The sequence below is a fragment of the Pteropus medius genome, unplaced genomic scaffold (assembly GCF_902729225.1).
Source record: "Pteropus medius unplaced genomic scaffold, Ma_sr-lr_union100, whole genome shotgun sequence".
NCBI lineage: Eukaryota > Metazoa > Chordata > Mammalia > Chiroptera > Pteropodidae > Pteropus > Pteropus medius.
In genome coordinates, this window is record NW_024354875.1 from 24982255 (window position 1) to 25006815 (window position 24561).

General features: G+C 33.2%; 1 protein-coding gene across 5 annotated transcripts in view; it reads left to right on the forward strand.

The window, feature by feature from the left end:
* GCA (grancalcin) overlaps window positions 1–24561 on the forward strand; it is a 35203-nt gene extending 10642 nt beyond the window's left edge. For 3 of the 5 annotated variants that reach the window (XM_039855824.1, XM_039855821.1, XM_039855822.1), the window contains 8 exons: window positions 5546–5616; window positions 9712–9879; window positions 14545–14614; window positions 17202–17245; window positions 17539–17686; window positions 20385–20498; window positions 20833–20891; window positions 21585–24561. In XM_039855824.1, the coding sequence (XP_039711758.1) occupies window positions 5590–5616; window positions 9712–9879; window positions 14545–14614; window positions 17202–17245; window positions 17539–17686; window positions 20385–20498; window positions 20833–20891; window positions 21585–21611 (657 nt within the window). In that variant the 5' untranslated portion in view covers window positions 5546–5589 and the 3' untranslated portion in view covers window positions 21612–24561. Of the gene's footprint in view, window positions 1–5545; window positions 5617–5658; window positions 5790–9711; window positions 9880–14544; window positions 14615–17201; window positions 17246–17538; window positions 17687–20384; window positions 20499–20832; window positions 20892–21584 lie in introns of those variants that run through there. The other 2 variants (XM_039855826.1, XM_039855825.1) reach the window with 2 other exon arrangements.

Below are 24561 nucleotides of genomic sequence, written 5' to 3' on the forward strand. Positions count from 1 at the left end.
TGGATTTTTGCCTTCCAGAAAAATTACATAGGTTGAGTCTTTAATTAAAGAGTTGTAAAATTTTGGCAGGATTGTGAGTCTAAGTTGTGGAATTTCTTTTTCTTCACTGCATTTGATATTTTACACTAGTCTCTGAAGATCCATGCTCCACTGTCCTGTACTGTTCCCTGGGAGGCTGGCCTTTATGGATTATATCCTTAAATTTTCTTTTCCTCCGGATTCTGATTGGGAACAGCCAATTGGCAGGAGATCAGAGGCAGGAACAAGAGTGAAGTTGTAGTATGTGTTCCCTCAGTTCCCTTCCATTTAGTTCATCAGGCATCCCTCTACTAAAGGTCATATGTCATGTGACCCTCTCTATAACAGCTACTCTTTCTGGATTTCTAGAAGTGCTTCCTTGCCTTGCCTCCTCAGTTTAAGGGTGGTAATGTATCCACACTGTTGCTTGCATTGAGATGCTAAACCATCCCTTATCAGTGCCTCTTAAGTATTTCAACACCTTTGTAAATTGTAACTTTATTGCAATCCCTTAGTTACTGTGTTTGAATGTGCCATATGCTTTTTTGGTGGATGAGGCAGCAATTGAGTTTTGTGGCTAGAGGCCAGAAAGCAAAGCAAATGTCCAAAGCTAAATTGAGCAGATCTTGAATGGTACATTAACTGAGCTCATTACACCCACATGGGTTGCTCTTGACACCATCATTGGTCATGGGTCCTCACGTGTGTTCCTACAGTATATGTCATAATTCCAATCCTCAGGGACCATTGCTTCTTAATTCTTAGATTTTTAAGCAACTTAAAAAGCTCTACACGCGGGACTTGATTCATTCATTCATTCAAAATTACAGAAGCACTGTGGGTCATCATTTTCCAAACATGAAAATTAATCAGGTCATGTTTTGTTTTAAAAAAACATTTTGCAACTGTTTTGATCTGTATCTACAATACAATTTATTATTCTCTTAGCTTCCTCTTAAAATGTAATTGGTGTTACTTGTTTCATAAGATCATTGTGAAGATCACATGTGATAATCTGCTGTGAAAAGCATCATGTGCTGTTTAATTAAATAGGTTGTAATTTTTTATTCTTATGACTAGGTTTATTTCCACCAATAGTTTGATGTGGATTGGGGTGAGCGGCAATCTTATCTTCAGACATACACAAAACATCTGAGAATTAATGTGGAAATGAGAATAACTTCAGCTTTTAGTCAGACCATAATCTATGTAAGAACATGGCCACTTTCACGTTTTTGATTAAAATATTTTTAGTTTTTTGTAACAAGACTACTCTCACTTAATCTACTTTACACATGTTCAAGTTACCAACCAAAGAGATAAGCACCAGCAAAATAAAAAAAGTATTCATTCAACATTATTTCATTTATATCTTTCTAGAAAGATGGTTTTGTAAGTGTATGATTTCATGTTATGAATATGGAGTCCAATTGATATTCACGAGCATGAAAGTTAGATTTAAAATTTAAGATAGGCGTTTTTCCAATATTGCCCAAGTAACAAATTACTTTATTGAGGCTGTTAATCATCGTGTTGTTGCATTTATTGAGCATTACTTGTGGACACATATTTGATCAACATTATACATATAGCATTTCTAAAGAACTCTGCATCTAATCCAAATTGCCTAAAGGGACATAACAACCCAAGTGAAAATGTATATATTCAGAAACTACTACTCTTCACCTTTCTGAAGAGCCCTGTTGACATTTTTCATATGTGCATTACCGTTTATTTAAATTGCTTTAGAATTTATGCTTTTGCCAAAAGAATACTTAATATTACCAGAACTAGAAACAGACAACTATGTTGTTGAAAGTTAAATAAAGTCAATTTATCAAGTTGCTGGTCTTAGAAGTAAATGGTAAATAATATTTATTTTTGTCTTATTCAGAAGGCTTATTATTTCTGTCTGTCCTCACTAGTGGGCAGTAACCCTTAAGCAGTTGCTGAAAAAAACAGTTTTAGATTTATAATAAAATTATTACAGGATGGTTTCATTTTAGACTGTAAAACTTTTATGCCTTATGCAAATAACACATATAGAGCCTTCATTATTCCTTATTAAAAACACAATGAATAATTTCTGGGGAAAGTACGATAATTATTGCATGTATGTCAATTAAAACTATGGCATGAAATCTATGTGAATACATTTTAGCATGAAATAAATACTAGAGTGGATTGAAGGTGAGAACACAACAGTGGATGTTATGACTAAGTGTATCTTCTTCCTCACCTTTCAGATATTATGCGCCATACACTGAACTGTGACCCTAAAATTCATTTATTGAAGCCCTACCCCCTAGTGCAATGGCATCTACAAATGGAGTCATTGAATGGTAATGAGCCTTAGGTGAGATTATGAAGATGTGACCATCATGATGGGATTAGCGTCCTTATAAGAAGAGGTAGCAGAGCACTTGCTTTCTGTCTCTCTCATATGCTGAAGAAAGGCTATGTGTGAACACAGTGAGAAGGCATCCATTTGAACCCAAGGAGAGAGTTCTCACTAGACCTCACCTTATTGACACCTTTATCTTGGACTTTCAATTTCCAGAACTGTGAGGAATAAATTTCTGTTGTTTAAGCCACTCAGTCTATGATATTTTGTTATGGCAGCAAGCTGGCTAGGACACTGTATGTAGTTTCTCAAGCTACGTGGATTTAAAGGTTGCCAGAACCATTTTGCACATATAATAAGTTACGCCTTTAATACACTAGGTCATAAAGCTACTTCTATTATTCATTAATTTTGATGAATATGATGTCAAAAGGCACTAATTTTTTGGGCCCCTTTAACTCCTATTACCAGCATTAGCAATTAACTTTCATTTTAAGGCCCTTTTGGAGGAACACTTCCCACTTCACTGCTTCTCAACAGTTGCTGCATATGTACCAAGTGGAGAATAACAAAGTTCATTAAGATGCATATCTCGGGTGATTGGTAGGCCCCTCACTAGCTAAACTGGTACTCCAGCCAGCTGCTTAGATCAATAACCTACATGACACTGTCACTTAGTCTTATAAGCATCTCAAATTGAACATGTTCAATATTGATTTTTGATTTGGCCATTCCAAACAGCTAAACCTCCAGTCTCCACCATTGGCAAAGATAAACAAAGCTAGACACTAGTTAAAGTGGTAAGGATGATTTTAATTGGTAATATACTATTAATAACAAGGAAATAATAAAAATAATAATAGCGAAAAGACTCCAGCATGAATTAAACTCAACTCTGATTTGTACAGAGGTGATTGGGCATTTTGAAAGGAGAAACAAGAATGGAGAAGGGGTAAGTGGGGCTCTGTATTGTCAGGGAAGTGAAAAATTACAAAAAACCCCACCAAACTATGAGGAGGGACATTTTTGTAAATGTATGTCCTTTTTTAGGCAAACAGGGAGTAGAGAGCTTTTCTTATTTCTTCTCAATTGTCTTCAGTTCAAAATAATCGTATGTCAAAGTGGCATAGTTTGAGATGGCATATTCTGCTATCCTTCAGTAGAAATAATCCTGGGTAGCTCTTTCTCTAAAAAAGATATACATTGCCAAGAACTATAAGGACTGGTATTTCATCCTACTTGCAAGCTAATGAGTAGCACAGTTTCACAGAAATTGACAAGATATGAAATTCTTCTGTTAGAAACTAAGGACTTTATTACTCAAAGCACAACAGGCAGCAGGAACTTCGTACTCTCTTAGAGTCCTTTTGCTCCCAAGTCCCACAAGACAAAATGAAACTGCTAGGTGGGTGCTGCACAATTAGTGGGTTTGTTTCAGAATGGAGGAACTCCAAGCTAGGAAAGTCCTGCTAGCAAACCTGCCCAATCTTTAATTTTGAGGGAGAGATGATCTTTGCTATCCTGCAACAAATCTTTCCTTGAAGGAAATACTATCCTTATTTTTGAAACTATTTGTGTAAAAATGCAAGAGAGCCATGGAGACTTGACTCCAACATACACAAATATAATGCATCAATAAGGCTATTATGATGAAAAGATGTACAAAAATTCTGACCAGATATTTGGACTAACATTGTAAATGTAAAATCCTGGATCCTTTCTGAGCATTTCTTTGAATATTTAGTTAATTAATTAGAATAAAACTTTGCAAATATTTGTTTTGCTTTGTAGTGCTTTATCACTTGATGCTTTAATGAATCGTATGTTCTTTCCTCATATTAAGTTTTTCCATCTCCCTCCATTTATTTATTTATGCTAATAATTTAACCTTACCAGCTAAAGTATTTTTTACTGTGTTAGAGGAACTAACACATATTTTCTCAACAGTGGCTTGTACCTTAGCAATCTTCCTTTTCCTCTGCCTCTTCCTTATGAAATTAGGCTTTACAAGGTTCAAAATGTTTCTCTTCTGTAATGAAACTGAGCAACAGTTGCTCAGCTTTGCAAGGTTTATTTCCTCTGCTAATAATTAACCCTTTCCCCCACATCCTTATTTTAAAGATACGTTTTAGCAGTTGTCTTATTCATCAGAGATAACTCAAAATAATATAATTCTGGTTTTTTTGTTTGTTTTTAAGCTAAAGCTTCAACTATCGTGTCACGTGTGTATGTATGTGTCCTGTCCTTTTAAAGCTGGAGCTACACATTTAAGTTTTGGAGAAAAACAGAATTGTCAATTACTATTACTTAATAAATTAAATAATTGAGCATTTAACGTTTTGCCGAGTGATACCAAGATGTTCTTCTCGGTGGATATAATTAGGAGGTACATCTTAAGAGTGACCAAAGGTTGAGTCATTAATAGAGTACCAGATAATATACAGGATGTTCTGTATATTATCAATGTATAAACAGTGAATTTTTTAGTATAAGTGTATGTCTCCTGCAATATTTGAGACATACTTATAAAAATTCAGTTTATTTGAAACTGGATATCCTGTATTTTTATTTGCTAAATCTGGCAACTCTAGTTACCCTTTATGTATCAAACTGCAAATAACTTTTTATTAAATTTGGAGGTCAAGTGGGTTTTAGCTCAGAAGCACTCCCCTTGGGGCAGAGGTAAAGGTTTCAAAATGCTGTTTATGTGATATCAACGCTACTCAAAAATAAATTTAGCTCTGCAAGTTTTGAAAGTCCACAAAAAAAAACTGGAGAGTAGGTTAAAAGAAGTGATGGTTGGTATGTGGCTTCTACGGAAATAAGAAACAACTCTGAAAAGCTTTCTCAAAGAGGGAGAAAGTAACCCTTGCAAAATCTTCTTCGCGCTTTAGTAGGGAGAGAGCGCGAGACCTGAGTGAACCAATAGGAGCAGAGCAGGTAGGGGCTGGGCGCGTGAAGCTAATCAGAGATGAGATGGGTGGGGCTAGACTCCGGAAAGGGGCGGGCTTCGGCAGGGCGGACTCCGACGGGCGGTTCTCAGCCAATCGGAACCGAGCACGGTGGGGCGGGACTCCAGGAGGGGGCGGGCCGGGGGTAGAAGGTGGGAAGTAAACTGTCCTCTAAGCGAGTCTTTCAGTCTCACCTGCACCTGCATCAGCACTTGGGCTTTTCACTCTGCAGGGCAGACGCGGACTCTAAAGGAGAAGCGTGACGCTCCGCCTGTCATGGCCTACCCGGGATACGGAGGAGGGGTGAGTCCTGGCTACTTCACCGCGGCCCCCGCGGGGTGTGGTACCCCTGCTGGCGATGCCGACATCCTCCGTCCGCTTTCAGGCCCTGCTGTTTTGCTGGCGTCTAGTACATCGTGGCGCTCACACACCTTGCGGTGCTGGAAAATGAGACCCCGCCATCCCCGGAGCCGCAGGTGTTCTGGTCCCTGAGGGTCCTTTAGGCGTGTCTTTGTGGAGCCAAGAATTGTGATGTGTTTTTAGAAATTTCTTTCCTGGAACGGAGGAATAAACACCCTTTTCTTGTTCCAGTAATCTTTTGTTCCCTACCTCACCCATACACGCCACTGTTTTGCTAGACGTCCTCTTTCTGAATTTTTTGACCATTTGTTTTCTGTCCTTTAAATTGCTTATGAATGAATTAATATATGCTAAATGCCTCCTAATCTCTATGTCTGTTCTAGACTTTTGGGGATGTGGGGAGGGTTACCCTTTCTTATATAACTCATTTTGTATCACTTTTGGGAGAAGTTCTAATTGTAGTATACTGTTAGTTTTTTTTTAGGAAGGAGCTCAACCTTCAGTGTTTATGTCAATGATCTCTAAAGTGGGGTGAGCACACTTTGTGTTCAAAAAATGGGCGCGAGGGGTAATCCATTGGGGCGTGGGTAGAAAATAACATATTTACAATTTTAATTGTACTTGTTTATACCTAGAAAGAAATCGTGCTTAACTAATATTTAATGTAGGGCTTAACACTGTCATATGTTTATCTCTAGCCCTGGGAGTATGCGGGAATATTTTTTTTAAGGGAATGAATTTCCAGACTCTCAACTTCCACACATACTCGTTCCTAAAACTGATTTGCTTGAAAACTTGCTGGAGTTCCTCCTGCCTCTTCTATTTTTACTATGTCTACCTCTCATCAGTCCTAAAACTTATTAAGAAAGTTTAAGGAGCCTAAGAAAGGTAAAGCTGTCTTTAAACATTAGTCAAGGTAGTGTAAACCAGCGGGGCTTTTAAGATTTCCCTACTTTCTACATGTTTTCAGTAGGGTGAAGCTTGGTGTTAGAAACACGGTATTTTCACTTCTGTTGTATGTTCTGAAGTCATATATGTAAAGTGAAATGGTGAGAGTAATACATTTTCATTCAAAAGAATTCGCTACTTCCTTCTGTCAGAGTGCTTGTATGTGATGGAGAGTTCTACAAGAGCAAAGAGAAACACCTGTGTGTGTTTTGAACATTTAAATGCCCCTTTCTATTTAATTAAACATAGCAACTCTTTTCAGTTATTCTCATTCTCATCATTAGTAGTGGAAAGAAATTACCTTCAAACATCTGAAACAGAGATTCTTTTAAATGTGATGGAAATATTTTAAAATGCATTGGATAAAATTTATTGATACAACTTACATTTTTTTAGTCAAAATATATAAGATAGTTAAAACTGTTTTATAAATCATTAATTATAGTCAATCCACATCTTATTAATGTTTTCTATATTCTTTTAATAAAATATGTTAGCTGCTAGACCTATTTGTTTTGATATTACACTTTAAGTAGATGATTCACATCATTAGGAAATGCATTTCTAATAAATTTTTAGTTTCTTGTTTAGTAATTTATCAAAATTGTAATTTTTTTTACTAATTGTATACTAATGAAACTTTTTAAAATCAATCTAAAGGGACTTTTTTTCCTTTTATGGTCACAGGAAATGAAACAAATTTTAAAATTTCAATTTATATACATATTTTTATTTAAGTATATAGGGTGATCAGTATTTCCAAACATAAAAATACATTTTAAGCATAAAAAACTTATACAAATGTGATATTCCTGGAATAGAATAAAAAATGAGTTCAAAGACTAAAGGGAAAAATGTGAAATTACTAATTTTCCTTTCAGCATATTGTGATTTACTACAGTTTATATGTGCAGAGTGCTCTGGAGTTACAAATATAATCTAGTTTTAAGTAAAGCAACTCTCACAAAATGGACGAGAAGTTTGCAAATTTTGGGGAAGAAATTAGGAATCAAAGATAATAATAAAGATTCAAAAATGTGAAAAACAATGTTTCTTTGAGGGTCTCAAATAAGCCTTAAATTCTTGGATATGCCCCAGGCCTTGGTTGCCCTCCATATCCCTGGAGGCCTTGGAACCAACCCCTAAGTGTTGGTAATTGCCACATACCCTCAGAGCAAAAGCTTTGGGAGTTTTGCTAATCCGTTTATCTCAGGGTTTAGACTTGTCCGCAGTATTGGCCTGGAAGTTTCCCCCTAACAGGTGATTTAAAAATAATGTTTTTGCAACACTGATAATTTTTTGTTAAAATTGATCAAATTATTCTAGCCTGCCATTGTTAGAAATAGGAATTTTTTTCTTGAGTCAATATTTGTTATTTATATTATTTTAAAAGGCCCATTTCATCCACATTTTCAAATATATTTGGTAAAAAGGTATTCATAGCATTGTTAATATTATTTTTTAATTTAAATTCTATTTCTAGTTAGATACTCTTTTTTCATTCCTGAAATTGGCCTGTCCTTTTATAATCTGTCCCTTTTTTTTTAAGAAGCATCTTTTAAACAATCACATCTTTTTTTGTTTGTTTTTTAGTTTTTAATCCATTATATTGTTTTCATGTTTTCTGTTTCCTTTCTTGTACTTTATAATCTAAGTTTGACCACCTTCTTGCACACACTTCCTGGAGCTCCAATACTTCCTTCATACTTTTGCTCTTACCACATCTCATTCTGCAACTTTTCAAAATACTGCAAAAGTCTCCTGTCTTTCCTCTTTTTTCCTCTTTAAATCTTTTCTCTTTTTGCCTTCTGGCAATCGCTACTCATCCTTAAAGAATGCAAGTGAAGTACAAATTGGCAGTTACAAAATAGTTACAGGAATGTAAAGTATAGCATAGAGAATACAGTCAGTAATATTGTAATAACTGTGTATGGTGCCAGGAGGGTACTAGACTTATAGGGGGATCACTTTGTAAGTTATTTAATGTCTAACCACTATGCTGTACACCTGAAACTAACATTGAATATCAACTATAATTGAAAAATTAAAAAAAAAATTTTTAAAGGGCAACACTATATTAAAAAGAATGCAGGTGAAAATATTTTTGTTCAATATGGAATAATGAATAATCTTAATACTTCCTCCAGACTCAGAAAAATACCAAGTAAAATACTTTTCTACGGTATTAAAAATGATAACCAAATTTCAGTGTGACAATGAGAGAAACCAGAGGCGTAGCAGGAAACAAACTATTTAGCCTCTGGGGTCAGACTATCTGTTTTTGAATCATGGTCTAAATTTGAGCTTTACCAGTTCAGGAAACCTCTTGGAGTTTCAGGTCCTCACCTGCAAAAAGGACATAGTACTTTCATACCTCAGAAAATTGGTAGAAAATCAGATCACATAATACATAACACATAATACATAATACATAGAAAGTACTCAGAACCAGTACTACCTGGAATATGAAAAGCTCTCACTAATACTAGCTGCAGGTTATTATTTTGGTATTCTTGTTCTTATTAGTTTTGAAAAGAACCATGGTTGGAATTATCACTTTATTGATCTATTTGTTGGTATTTATTGATCTATTTCTTGCTTTTTAAAAAATAAAAGTTTTCTGGTAGAGATGGTGTTTTGGCCCTATGCAGTTTCCCTTGATTTATTCACAATTTCATTGTATTTCACCATGTGTTCTTCTAAGTATGTCTTGAGTTATACTACTTCTTAGTTTTCTTGTAGGATAAATTTTCTTGTATCTTTTATTTTTTGTTTATTTCAGTGATGTTCATGGCAAACTCTTTTTAAAATTGTGCCTCCTGTTCATCTGCTCGATTCCAATTCTTGGAGGCTAGAGGTTTTTTTCTTTCACACTCCTTTTAATGCTGGATAACATATGTTAAGAACTGAATTAGGCCCTAATGCTGGAAATCTAGGGTTTTGTAGCTAACAGTTTCGTGATAGTGAATTTGGAAACTTTCAGTAACTCTATTGCATTTAAATGAACTGCTCATAAATATTTCCTTTTAATACAACTTTGGTGGATAATAGCTAACATTTGTATTAATAACTTCTTTTTTATGCTTTTAGTTTGGAAATTTTAGTGGTCATATGCCAGGAATGCAAATGGGACAGCCAATGCCAGGAACAGGGCCACATGTGCTCCCTGGTGGGTACTCCGGATACCCAACTTATTCTGACAGTTATCCCTCAGCAGGAGACCCCGTGTGGATGTACTTCACTGCTATTGCTGGACAGGTAAGATGAACAAATAGTAGTTTTAAAAAAACGATTGCTATTTAAAAGAAATATCCACTCTTTTACTCATTATGAATGTATATGAAATTTGCATTTTAAACTTATCTATACTAATTGTCTTCCTGAAATTAGAGATGAAGATAGTCATTTTATTTTACAGATTCTGTTAGTATGATGTCTGACACACTACTCATTTAAGTAAAAGTGGAAACAAGGTAATTTGTAGAGACTGAGCCAGAGAGGATCTAGAAAAAGAGATCTCCATGTAAATCCCCTAAGGAAGGTTGATGAGAGTATCTAAAAGGAGACTTGTAAATTGTGAATGGTTCTGGGAGAGGCTTGATGGTAAAGCAAATCAGGAAAAGGTAAAACAAAACAAAAAAATAGGGCAGAATGAAGGTGAAATGCCAGACTAATAAGCAGAGACAGAGATTCACATGTGAGTGTTAGTCATATCTCTTTTATACCGGCAAGAAAGATTTATTGAGTAGTTAGAATTTCATGGAACTCTGATAACATTTTTTCATTCAGTATTCACGTAAGGGTCACGAGGTCTCACATGTTTTGCTAGAAATAGAGGATATACACAGAATTATTACATGTGGCAGACACTTTGTTTTGGCTACTCCATTTTCATTCACAACCTCCCTTCCTTTTTTCTTTTGTAGTAGAAGTTGGAAAGCCTAACACAATCTCAGATACTTTTGTAACTAGTAAAGGTAGCCATGTACCAAAGGACTGGCCATTGAGATATAGGTACATTTTCTTTGAGATACTTCCTTTTTCCAAATGAGGAAAGCTTTCCTGGAAACTAGTGTTAGCCTTTTTTGCTCCTTCATTCTTCTTGCCTGGAAAGAGGACTTGAGGTATGAAGGTACAGCTGCCATCTTGTGACTTTGAGGCAACAAGTTTGAGTTAAAGGCTTATGGGTGGGGAATGTGGAAAAATGTAAAGAAATTGATGGCGTCATTAAGTTACTCTGTAGTCTTGTTCTTCCTAGACCCAGATTCCTTGTATGAAATAATAAACTCTTATTGGTTTAAAGCCCCTTTAGTAGCATTTTCTATTTTCAGCTAAATGGAATCATAACTCTTACATTATACCATTCTTATCTGCAAGAAACTTTTAAGTAGTGTATAATACTAGACTAAATATGTTATCTATAGCTGAATTCCATCTAATCTAATCTAATATGATATAAAAATATTATAAAATTACAATTTAAAACATAAGAACTGAACATATGTATTTAGAGACTTTTATTTAACTTCCAAACTATTTCAATGTAACAGTGGTCAACAATGATTTGCTATGTTTGTATTATATGATACTTTGTCTTGTGTATATTTGAATAATTAAACTCCATTAGGGCATGGCCTTTGTTATATTCTCCCTTACCAATTGAGCACTAACAATATATTAGTCATTCAATAAATGTGTTGGATGGATATTTAAACTATCTCCTTTTTAATTTTTAGCTCAAATATTTAGATAATTCTTTTATATGTTGAATTTTTTTCTAGCTTTAGATCAAGTGTAATATCAGACTTACACATTATGGTCCTAGAACATAATTACTGAACTCCTCTGCAGCTGTATTCTTTTTCCATAGGCCTTACAATAAATGATGCTCTATGAGAAATGTCCAGTTAAAGTTTTCTGCAGGATAATGTTTACTTAACAGTAATGATTCACTCCTCAGTTGATTAGGGAAATTCTGGTTTGTACCTTCATAAATATACACATGTACATACGCACACACACATGTACATACATGCGACTCAGTAGTACCAACAGCTTTAACTTGAGCGTGTACACCACTTCCACTTTTCCACACAGCATCTCTGTGAGATGGGCAGGATGGATGTACACTTCTATTATAGATGGATACGTGGCGATTAAGATTGAGTAACTGAATAAATAGAAATTTGAACTTTAATATCATTTCAAAATCTTGCTACCAGTTAACCTAACCAATGGCAATTGACTTTTTTGTTAATTATCTACGTAAAGCTCTTATTATTTAATTAGAAAATGCCATTTTCTACCACTAATGCTACCTAATTTTGTTGAGGGTTTCTATAGTTGATAATGTTCATCAGTTCAAACTGCATGTAAAGAGATCCAAAACGATTAATGCATTAAGACATTGCTTATTAGTCAGTCAATTAAGATAACATGTTTTCATAAAATGTAGGAAGATGAGTATGATGTAGTCTACTAGGAGAATGCTTTTTGATGTTAAAGTTTTTAGAGAGCTGTTCATGTTTTTTTTCTGACTTCCAACATTCTATAAAAAGTATATGTCACATCGAATTTCATTCATTATATTAGATTTTAGTTTTTTAATTTAATCCAAATTTGAATGAGAAATTGCAATATTTTCAACCTTTTGAAATAGTAAATGAACATGGCAACAAACTGTCAGAAATGACTGTAGTTTAACCTAGAAGCAGTGGTAATTGTCTTCATTCTCCCAAACAACTAACCTGCTTTGTACTAGATACTGTTCTGGGGCCTAAGATGCAAAGGTAAAGAAAACTCAAGTAGTGACTTAGAAGATCTCTGTCCAGTTACGGAGAAAGACATGAAGGAAATGAGTGATAGAGGGAAAGAAGGGGTGAATGGGTAAAGATTATAGCAACACCAAGAACATCCTCTGACATTTATACTTGTTTTCTTTGCTTAGAGCAGCACTATCCGAAATAAACATAATGCTAGCCACAAATACAAACCACATATATAGTTTTAGAGTCTTGAGTAGTACACCTTACAAAGTAGGAAGATTGGTGAAATTAATTTTAATAACTTATTTAACCCAGTATATCAAAAAATACTAACATATCAGTGTTATCAATATAAAACTTATTAATTAGATATTTTACTTTTTTTTTGTTACTAAGTTTTGGAAATCTGGTGTGCATTTTACACTTATAGAACATTCCATGAAAATGCCCAGTGAGACATATGGCTAGTGGCTACTATATTAGACACCTCAGGCCTAGAACACTCTTCCCTCGAATATCTGCATAGCTTGTTCCTTTACTTCAGATCTTTCTCAAAATCTACTTTATCAGCGAGGCTTTCCTTAACCATCTCTATAAAATAGCGTTGGCGTCTTCCACAAGGCCCATGCACATATTCTTTATTATTTTTATTCTGGTGCATTTTTCCTTTAGCAGTTAATATTGTCATATGTAATTTCAACTTTATTGTCTCCTCCTCCGCCCCCCTCCCTCCCTTCCCCCCACCCCTACTAAAATGTAAGCTCTGTGAAGGTGAAGAATTTGTTTTGGACAGTGTTTGATACCTGGACCTTTTAATAGTGCTTGAACATAGGTTGTTCAATAAATATTTGTTAAATGAATTTCTTATTCTTTTTAAATGAAAGATATCTGTTCAATTATTTCTCTACATTTTAACATACTTAATTTAATGATTGCTCTATGAAATTAATTTTGTATTATATGAATCTATTGTAAAATTGTTGACCCTTGTTTTTCTGAACATTAGATTTTTCCATATATTTAGGAATTTTGGTTCGTAAACTTCACATGGAGTTTTTATTTCCTCCTCCTCTTTTTGTTCCCCTTCCATGTCATCCTTTCCTCCCACCATACCACCTTTCCATATGTAGTGGTTTTGTAATTGTCCCTACCTTGATTGTGTCTAGAATCCAAAAAGATGGCTAATTTTCTTAAAGTATAATTTTCTAACTACAGAATTTAAAAAATTTTAAGCAAAATCTAGAAAATATGCATGACAGAGAAAGGAGCACTTAGGTATTCTGTGTAGTAAGTACTACATGGATAGTTCATTGAAGAATCCTTCCCAGTATTTTTAAATTCCTGTGAGAACCACTGGAATTTTCATTATGAGGAATTCCTTGCTAAAGATCAGAATATGAGTGTTTATAATTATTCTTATAAGTAGTTTGTAAAAGTTGTTTTTGTTTGTTTCTTGGAACTTTTACAAAATGTTTTAAATTTGCCTTCTTGATCCTTTCTTAGAGCCATTGTTTTGCATTTGCGACAATGTATTTGATGTTTCCAAGTAAATTACTCTTCTCTGTATTTCTTTTGTGGAAAATATGATGAGATTCTGAAACATGAGAATATTCGACATGTTTCACTTCCATTGTTATTTATTTGCATTAAAACCTTTTTATTTCCCATTAAAAGTTCAAACCAAGACTATAGGGGGACTCTGACGTTTTGCTGGGGGTAGTGATGAGATGAAAAAAATTTCTTCTTCAATATCCTTTAGAAATAATCTCCCCCCAAAATTAGCATCAAGGGAAAGTTTTTGAGACTGTTTTGAACACATTTTAGGCATTTTCCCAACTATTTTAGGGAGTACAGTGATTCTCACAAGATATTTTGAGCTATTATAGTACAGAATGATTGTGCTATTTTCCAGAAGCTGAAAAAAGGTTATATTTAAAATGTTTGAAAAATTACTAGGCTATAATTTGATTGCGAAAAATTATTCATGTTGCATAATGTTCTGTAATATGCCTTTGCTGTCAATAATTATCTCTGTTGTAGTTGGTAAACAGTAATGTTTTGAAGAAAGTATATTTATTGATTAGGCAAGAATAGCCAACTAGCATTTTAATATGCTATACAACTGTATATTAAATCGAATTATAATTATTTTTAACAGGATGGTGAAGTGGATGCAGAAGAACTTCAGAAATGTTTGACACAGTCTGGAATTAGTGGAACTTATTCTCGTGAGATCTTCCCCCCCCCTTCTGTTGAAATTCGAATAGGAAATTCATTTTCTAACATTTTGTCTTCATACTTAAAATATTTTAAAAAATTTTATCCCAGATTTACGTGCATGTCGTTTAAAGAGTCAAAAAATTGTGCAAAGCTTGTTACGAAAATAACTGTTTATTGTGCATTTGTCTCCCCAACATTAACCACTCATAGTCTTTCAAGTTTTTCAGCCGATTCTTTAGAAATTTGCTTCCAGACCTCAAAATAGTGTGCTTTTTATCACTATTGATTTTCAGTTTCCATGATTATCAACTGTTGTCCTGCTGTAGGGCATGAAAATTTAACTTTCAACCTTAAACTCATCCTCGTCCCTGCACTCCACATAGGAACCCTTCCCCACCATCCCATCCATCCAATATAGCTATATAGTAACTTTTGTTAGATCAGTAATCAGTATTTGCCTATCTAAATGCTCTTCCTGTGTCTTTTGATAGGTATGATTAATTTTCTACTTTATATAACTTTTTACTTGCCTGAAATGAATCATCATCCTGGAGATTTCTATTGTGCTCTACTGTCTATGCAGAACTATTATTCTGGCATTCCTTCACCACCATTCTAGAGCTATCTTTTCTCCCTCTGGAAATGGATCTCCCCTTAACTTCAGCTCTTGTCATCTTTTTAAATTCAATAAAATGTAACGTTAATGACCTTCTTAATGAAAGAATGCATGGGAGGTAAATTTTTTGAGACCTTATCTGAAAATGCTTTCATTCTATCCGCAGAATTAAGTGATTGGTCAGGTATGGAAGTCTAGGTTACAAATCATTTTCACTTAAAATTTTAAAAGTATTGCTCCATTCTTTCTAGCTTCCATTGTTGCTTTATCTTTCTGTTTCCTTCTTGTATGTTGTTTATTTTTCCTCTCTCCAGGCTTGTAAAATCTTCTTTGTTCCCAGTCTGGTATTTCACAGAGATGTGCCTAGTTGTGTTGTGTGGGGAACTCAGTGGGCACTCCCACTTTGGGAACTCATTTGCTTTAATTCTGGGAAATTTTCTTCCGTGATGTTTTCTCTATTTTTTTTTCTTTCTGGAATTCCTGTTATTTGGAATGGATAACTTACCTTTTCTCTCCTATTTCTTATTTTCCTCTACTTTGGGGGAAGTTTCCTTATCTTTATTTTCTAAACCTTCCATTGAGTCATTTCTGCTATCATGTTCCTAGAATCCAAGAGCCATTCTTTTTTCAGGAAGGTGATGTCTTCCCTCATCTCTCTGAGACTTACTGTATTTTTTAAAGGGTTTTTTTTTTTACATAATCCTTGTTTCCTCCCAATTTTTTTCTAGTTTGTTTGGTTGTCTTTCATATTAGATGCTTTTCTCGGGTGTCTGGTGATCCTTGGTTGTTCATAGTTAACTAAAATACTGGTTAGAAGCTCTGAGATATGGTTAGATGTTCATTGTAAACTTTGGTGTCTGGTGGTTACGCTGGGCAGTTTGTTGTACAACACTAGGTGTCAGTATCTTTCAGGGGTTTCCTTTTGGGCTGGTTGGTCCAGTTAATCTTCTGTCTGGAAAGGAGGAGGGAGGACTCAGCAGGGCTCTTGGTCTTTTGTAAATTGTCATTTAAGTGCCTTGTTTTTAGTAGATAGCACTGTCTTCAACTATGCCTGGTATCGTGCAATCCAGAGACCTCTCCAGGGAATAAAATCCCAGCCTTCCACTAGGGTGGGAGCAGACATAACGGTCATCCACTGAGCTGAGGCAAGGAGGGGATTTGGGGCTCTAAATACTCCTTAAGTGAGCATTCAACCAGTCCTTCTGTTTTTATCTTACCTTCACTCTGATTTACAGAAGTACTACAAATTCATAAACTTTTGGGGTCCTCTTCAGGATAACTAGGCTGTTTCTCAGCTTTTCTATTACAAGTTCAGGGAGCCACTTTCTCAATTCTAGATTAGTTAACTCATGTCAATTTACTTTTCCAACTTGCCTAATTTTGTTCCTTTGTTTCTTTCTCTCATTCTCTTTTTCTCTAAAGGTTATGACTTTAATAAATCAATATACTGTCTATTCTAATAGGGTGTCGGGAGGGAGCAAAAATCTGTCAACTTTCCCGAAAATTCTCTCTTTTTATTCTTTGTCAGAAATATTTAATCTTTTATGTACTTGGTCCTATCTTGAGATTGAAGATTTGCTTATTTGATGACTCGATTTTTGCCATTTATTATCATCTATTCAGATTCTCCCACTTAATGAATGTGTGCCATGCAAGACAGATACCATTTGCTTGACAAATGATGGAATGCCACTCCGGAGATATCTCATGTTACTTTCACTACTTTCCTCTTCCCTGCTCATGTAGTTTTTTGTATGAAGGAGTGCTGGGCTCCAGTCCTGACTCATCCACTCATTAGTTCTATGAACTTGGGAAACTATCTTTCTGGGCCTCAGTTTCCTCATTAAAAGTTTGTTGATTGGGGTGATTGTGCCTTTTTGGCAATTTTTAAATGTTTTATTTTGAAAATAAAAATTGTCACAATTTTACATAGATAAAATTGAGCATACTCAATAATTCAAATAATAAATGTTTTACAGCCTTCAGTTTGGAAACCTGCAGAATTATGATTGCCATGTTGGATGTATCCTTCAATAAAAATAAAAAATACTAGAATGTTGAACAATTGCTTTCTGAATATTAAGACAATTATTGGTTATAGATGACTGCAGTAAACTAGAGTTTAAAATTACTTTTTAAGAGCCTGTTTAAATTCCATACTTTTCCATTTTCACACAAAATCTGTTCACATGCTGAATTTGGCTAACTCTTGTAAAAGCATACTAACTTTTTTTTTTTTTGGTCAATGCTTTAGAGTTTTGAGCCAGGTAAATTCTCTTTGCTATCAAAATTTATTTTTCTTAATAAAACTATCAGAGAGATTACACAGGAAAAATGGGATTTAATGAATTCAAAGAACTTTGGACAGCTCTTAATGCCTGGAAACAAAACTTCATAACTATTGATCAAGACCGAAGTGGCACAATAGAACACCATGAATTGAATCAAGCCATTGTTGCTATGGGTAAGAGTATTAAAATTCTTTAGTCTCTATCCAGGCCATCTTTGTTCTTTGATTAGATTATTGGTAATTGTTTCAATTTGCTAAGTAATAAAGGAATATATTATTTCACCAGGTGTTGTTTAGTTTGATTTCAAGATTGTCGATAAATTCCAACTAAAGTTCTTTAAAAAACATTTTACCCATTATTTTTCAAAAGATGATCTTTTTTACATTCTGAATGATAAAATAATTTCTGGATTTCCTCTGTTGAATGTATTTAAATGTATTCCTCTAATTGTTAATACTCACCATTTATATGGTATTCTTTTGTAACTTGGTAAGATCTCTAATTAGACAGCAATGGCTTCTCTCAATTAGAAGTCTCCATATTATCTGGCTTTTCAGCAGTAAAAACCATGCTTTTTTTTTCTTATGTAGTAGAGAACACACAGTAGACACCAAAATACGTCAAAATGGGAAGTCTGCATTTTAGAATATTTTAAAAGAGTATAACTATTTTTATCATATCTCTGAGAAGCTAAGGTTCTCAATCTACTTTCTTTAAAAAAGTGATAATACACAGTGGTATTTAACTTGCTTACAGTTAATACAATTTTAAGTAGTTTTCTTAATTGTGTTTACCCTTGTGATTTTATTTATATTCATTTCTAAAGAAATACATTTGTAAGAAAATTAACTTTGATAGTGGAAGTCTGAACCCAATGCAAATTATTTCAAATTCCAATTTAAAGAAGTCAAAACTAGTGATTTTGTTTTATAAGTAGCATTTTAATTTAATAAATGGTCATTTTAGGGACAATCCGGGTCATATAAGCATGTGTAGTTCAGTTATAGATCCATAAAAACTTATGGGTTAAACTTACTCCTTAATTCACCATAATGTTGGAAAATTGATATAACCATTTGCGAAAAAGAAAACCACCAAAGAATTACGTAGACAATTGAGTATAACAAAGAGGTATTCTGGATTATTCAAATTTAAGATCTTCAGATATATTTTTAAATATTCAAATTATTTTGCTGACAATGCTTTGGGGAATCTTAAGAATTTTATCATTACCACATCCAGATCATAACTCTTATAGAAAGCTCAAAATACATTTGCATATAACTATATTAGTTTGCATGTTTTACTTGCTGCTTCTATTAATTTATACCTTTCCTTTCATTTACTTTTAGCAAGTTTTCTGCATTACCTTTATAGGTACATATAGAGTTTTCTCCTATTGTGTTAATTTTTATTGTTTTCCCCTTTGAATGGATTACTGTCTTTTGTCCAAGTGTACTGATCCAGTAATATGTAAAGACAGTAGTACTTCTAGACCAGCATTCATAGTAAAGTGCACACATCTAATTAAATGCATAAGACCATCTATAACAGCAGTCCCCAACCTTTTTGGCACCAGAGACTGGTGCTTCTATTTGAGGTGGAGCTGAGGTGATGATGCTAGCGCTGGGGAGCGGCTGCCAATGAGGCTTTGCTCGCTTGCCTGCCACTCACTTCCTGCTATTTGGCCAGACCGGTAGCAGTCAGCGGCCTGGTGGTTGGGGACCCCTGATCTATAGGGATGCATAAAGTAGACTATATTAATTTATATTTCTAATTATTATTTAATTCTTTTAAATTTTAGTTTTATATGTATTTTAAAAGATAAACAATCAAACAGTAATTCATGTATAGAATTTAAAACAAACTATATAATAGGAGTGAATGATCCAAAACTTTTTACCAATAGGAGTACACAATCAAAAATTTCCGGAGACCACAGGCCTAGACAGCAAAGAACCAAGGAAATAGAAGGCTGTAGATAAGATGAAAGTCTTTGAAGAAGCAGAGTAAGGGTTATGGGACATAAAGAAATAACAATTTTCTGTTCTCCTTCTGAATAACCATGTTGATTCTCAAATTTTCTTTGGCTATAAAAGACACTTGTAAGTAAAATATTCGGTGGAAAATATAGGATTTGAATGATAGCCAAGATCACTGATAATCTTTGATTTGATTTGATAGTCTTTAAAGAACTGTAAATTACAGAATTGATGGGTGAAGAGAGTCAAAGGTATAGATTTCTAGTTATAAGTAAGTAATGGAGATGTAATGTACAGCATGATGACTAGTTAATAATACTATATTGCAGATTTTAGAGTTGCTGAGAGTAGATCTTAAAAGTTTTTAATCACAAGAAAAAAGTTTGTAACTGTATGGTGAACAGATGTTAACTATGGTGATCATTTTGCAGTACATAACAAGTATTAAATCATTACATTGTATACCTGAAATTAACATAATGTAATATGTCACTTATGCCTCAATAAAAAATAAAGAGAAAGAATAAATACAAAATATATCTGAAGAGTAAAAATAAACTTACAGAATTGAAATATTGAAGCATTAAAACCATGAATACACTAGACATTATTTAAAATCAAAATATATGTTTAAAAAACAAAAATTTTTTTAGCCTTGACTTTATTACAAAGTCAAAGTGATATTTATGTATTGCTATTAGTAATCAATAGTTATTTTGACCAATTTCAATTTGAGTGTTTTATTTCTAATATGCTTTGTTGCTAACATTTTTATAGAATGAATTTTGAATGTTAATTTATTTTATGACTATAAACAAGAATGCAGTGTTTCTTGTGGTCTTATAGTGTTTAGTTTTAGAAGTTTTAATTTATCAATCCTTGTTTTTAGGTTTTAGGTTGAGTCCTCAAACTTTAACTGCTATCGTTAAACGTTATAGCAAGAATGGCAGAATATTCTTTGATGATTATGTTGCTTGCTGTGTGAAGCTTCGAGCGTTGACAGGTATTGATCGTTTCAAAATAGATACAGTATTACGTAGCTATTTTTCTTGAGTAATGTCTTTCTCTAGCAAATTTATAACATGTTTTCTCTTTTATCCACCATTAAATTTAATCAGAGTTTAAAGGTTTTAAAAATTTTGGAATATAAATAGTGAAAAATTGTTGTAGCTCAGTTTTTGGAGGTTTTTTTTTCATGCTTCAGTTGTCTGAGAAATAAAATCATTTAAGATTTAATTTAATATGAAATTATTCACTTTTTAGTACCTGGGGACACTAAGTATTTATAAAACTATAGATTTTAAATTATAATAAAAAAGTAATTTGTTTGTTTAAAGATTTCTTTAGGAGAAGAGACTACTCGCAACAAGGGATTGTGAATTTTGTATATGATGATGTGAGTATCCTGTATAATACCTTTGATATTTATACTGTGTTCTAGTTATCAAAAAAATTTTAAGTGATCCCTGGTACCAATACTGGGAATAATATATTTCATAGATATATATTATTTCATAGATATTCTTTCATAGAATAATATATTTCATAGATATATATATATTTCATAGATATTCTTTTTCTGTATTTTTCAAGTGAATGAAAATATAAGATTCACTCTTGGTACAAATACCAACTTGACTTTATATTAAACATAAAAACGCTTTTAAATTTTATGACACATTTTTGGCAGTTTATCTTCAAAATCATTTTTAAGAACAAAACTACCATTTTTATGAAGAGTAGTTTACTTGTGATCTTTCTTAGTTCTAATAGACATAGAAAATTTTCATTTACGATAGATTATAAAGCTGTGTATTTCTTATTTCAAATGGTTGCTATTAACCTGAATCCATTTTTTTTTTAATTGAAGCTATAGGGAAATTATATTTCACATGTGTTTTAATGTCTGAGTGTTTTTGTTACGTGGAAGTTAATAGGGTCAACATTACACTACTAGTATGTACTGGTTGAATTATAAGCCTTGGAAAATCAAAGTTTCTCATCTTGTAAAAATGGTTTTATGAAATATATTAATCAAAACCAAACATGATTTTATTGTTACCAGCTGACAATTTTGCATCTGTGTTAGTTTTTGCAGGGTACTATGGCAATTTGAATGCCTAGAATTTGAAAGCTGAAGAAATACTGTGAATTTTTCTGCTTAGAAGAAATGAACTGGACTACTCTGAATTAAAGCTTTGGGGGCTTTTCCATATTTCTACCTGTTAAATCTCTTCCCTTTATATTATATATCTAATATATATGTCATATATATGATATATATATATATATATCTAGCATCATATGTTTTTATTTTAGCTCACAATTCAAAGCAGTAAAAGAGATGTTTTTTGTATTTGGGATGTTATTGCTTTTAGAAAAATTACCGCTTTACAGATATCTGCATATGTCATAAATATTGGTGTATGATATTGATGTAAATATCTGTTAGCCTTAATTTTTAACAATATAAACCTAGAGGAATGTGTTTATGAGATAGATTATATAAGAAGCCACATAATGAAAGCCTAGATAAAACTAATTTGTACTTATCAGACGGTTATAAATTTTACTTTCAAATTTTGTTTGCAGTTGTTGGTGTTTGAGGGTGAGCTAGAAGCACAGTCCTGGATTTTGTGCCATATTCATTATGGGGTTTGTTCTTGTTCACATAAGAATAGAGAACAGAAACTCACTTATCTTTAACTGTGAAGAAGAAAATTGTAGTTCCTAAAATTTTATTTTAAATTGCCTTAGATGGACCATAAGATAGTATATAGTGAAATAAAGACTACAGGAGGCATAATTTTTCCTTTTTTATATTTTACATTATATATTTTTCTTCAATATGTTTTGTTGTCTTCTCTGGAAAAAAAGTTCTTAATAAACAACTTTTCTCTCTGCACTTTTTTCATTAGTGAAGACATTGATAACCTAAAATGGCATCTTTTTCTAAACCTAGGTTTTCTGGAAATGACACATTTTTAATGAAATGTCAACATTTAAATTTGTTAAACTTAGTTGATGTTTATACATAATGCTAACTGTTTACATAGTTAAAAAAATCAAGTAACATATCACTGGGTTTAAATGTGCAGAACTGATAAATTTGGCTTTTTTGACATTAGCTGGTGATTTTGGCATTAGGAAACCAATGTCTTTTGAGTGCATGTGGGGTACTGAGCATGGTAGGCACCACAGCAACTTTTCTGAATGGTGTTACTATGGAAATTGCAAAGTGGAGTCATCAGCATCTTAGCATTTAGGATCCCTGGTATAAACTCTTATAATTAATCCAGCTCCTTTTTTGGCAAACACCTTAAGTTTTTCTTAGTGAAGATTTAATGAACCACATATTTTTCTTATACTTTAATCGACTATCTTCCCTAGCTTAAAGGTGAATATAGTAGCCCCCCTTATCTGGGGGGATACATTCCCAGACCTCCAGTGGATGGTCTGAAACCGTGGGTAGTACCTAACCCTATTTGTACTGTTTTTTCTTATTCATGCATACCTGTGTTAATGTTTAATTTATAAATTAGGCACAATAAGTGATTAACAACAGTAATAATAAAATAGAACATTATAACAGTATACTAAAAGTTATGTGAATTTGGTCTCTCCAAATTCCTTATTGTACTGCACATACAGCATGGGTATGCTAGACAAAGAGATGATTCACTTCTTGGGAGGGATGGAGTGGGACACTTTGAGATTTCATCACGCTACTCAGAACAGCGTACAATTTAAAACTTATGAATTGTTTATTTCTGGAATTTTCCATTTACTATTTTAGACCACAGTTGACCTCAGCTAACTGAAAACATGGATATGGCGCACTACTATACAAATTGACATAATTTTAATATGACTTGACCAAATTAATATATAATTTTATAATACTGTGTTTCTTTAAAAAATGGAGGATGAATGGCAGTATCTTGAAAAAAATTTTTATAAACTTAAAGAATTTTAAATCAATGTTCACATTATAAAATCCTGGAAAGGAAGTCATTATTATTTTCATATTGATAATTTTAATTAGTTGTCAAATTTATTTGTTCAGTTTTATAAAATGTGTATAATTCTCATAAATTTTGTCTTCTGTTAATTTTTTTTTCTTGAGAATATATTTGATAATATGAGAGGGCATTAATGGAGCCATAAAAAAAAATAGAGAATTCTCAATAGAAGTGTTGTCAGAAAAAGCTAATGTAAGCACACTGTTTATCATTCACATTGAATAAGGGTGATACTATGACTCAGCAGCCTGGAATCTTAACATCCGGCTTATAAGTGGTCGAGCTACTAGTGTCCTGTTCTGCGGTCAATAATTTTTTTTTTTAACTTTTTTAAAAATTAAGTTTATTGGGGTAACTGGTTAATACAATTATATAATTTTCGGGTGTGCATTATAATTTGACATCTGTATATTCTATTCTATGTTTACCACCCAAAGTCCAGTTGGTCAATAATAATTTTGTTCTCTTGGAGGCTCATAGTTAAGGTAAAACTTTTAAATCCGACATTGTATTATTCATGTAACTTTCTGTCAAATGACACATTATTAGAACTCTACACAGTTCTCTTACTTGTCCTTTTCCTGTGTCTTTTGATTATAAGAAGTCTGTGAGAATGATTTTTCATGGCCAGACATTGTCGGGAAATTCCCATCCTCAGCGAGCATGATAAAGCCCAAGGTACATAAAATCCTGTTAATTTTATTTGACGCAGTTTTTTTTCCAAACTTTTGGACACAGAACTCCTTCCTCTAGCAAAAATAATGATCCAGCCAATCCAGCTTTATTGTGAAACAATTCTTTTGCACTTTACATTAAATAATCTTGTAAAAACATTAGGCATAGAGAATATTTTACTGTGATTTTTATACTGAAATGCAATTCACTCTTGATGTTTTAAGATAATTGATGTAAACACATCTATCACTAAGTAAAAAATTAAATAGTTTTATGATGAACATGACTGGAATATTAATATAGTATGGTAGTTTGTGCTGGTTAATTCATGCCCGGTTTTCTAATGATTAAATTATTGAATAATGTACA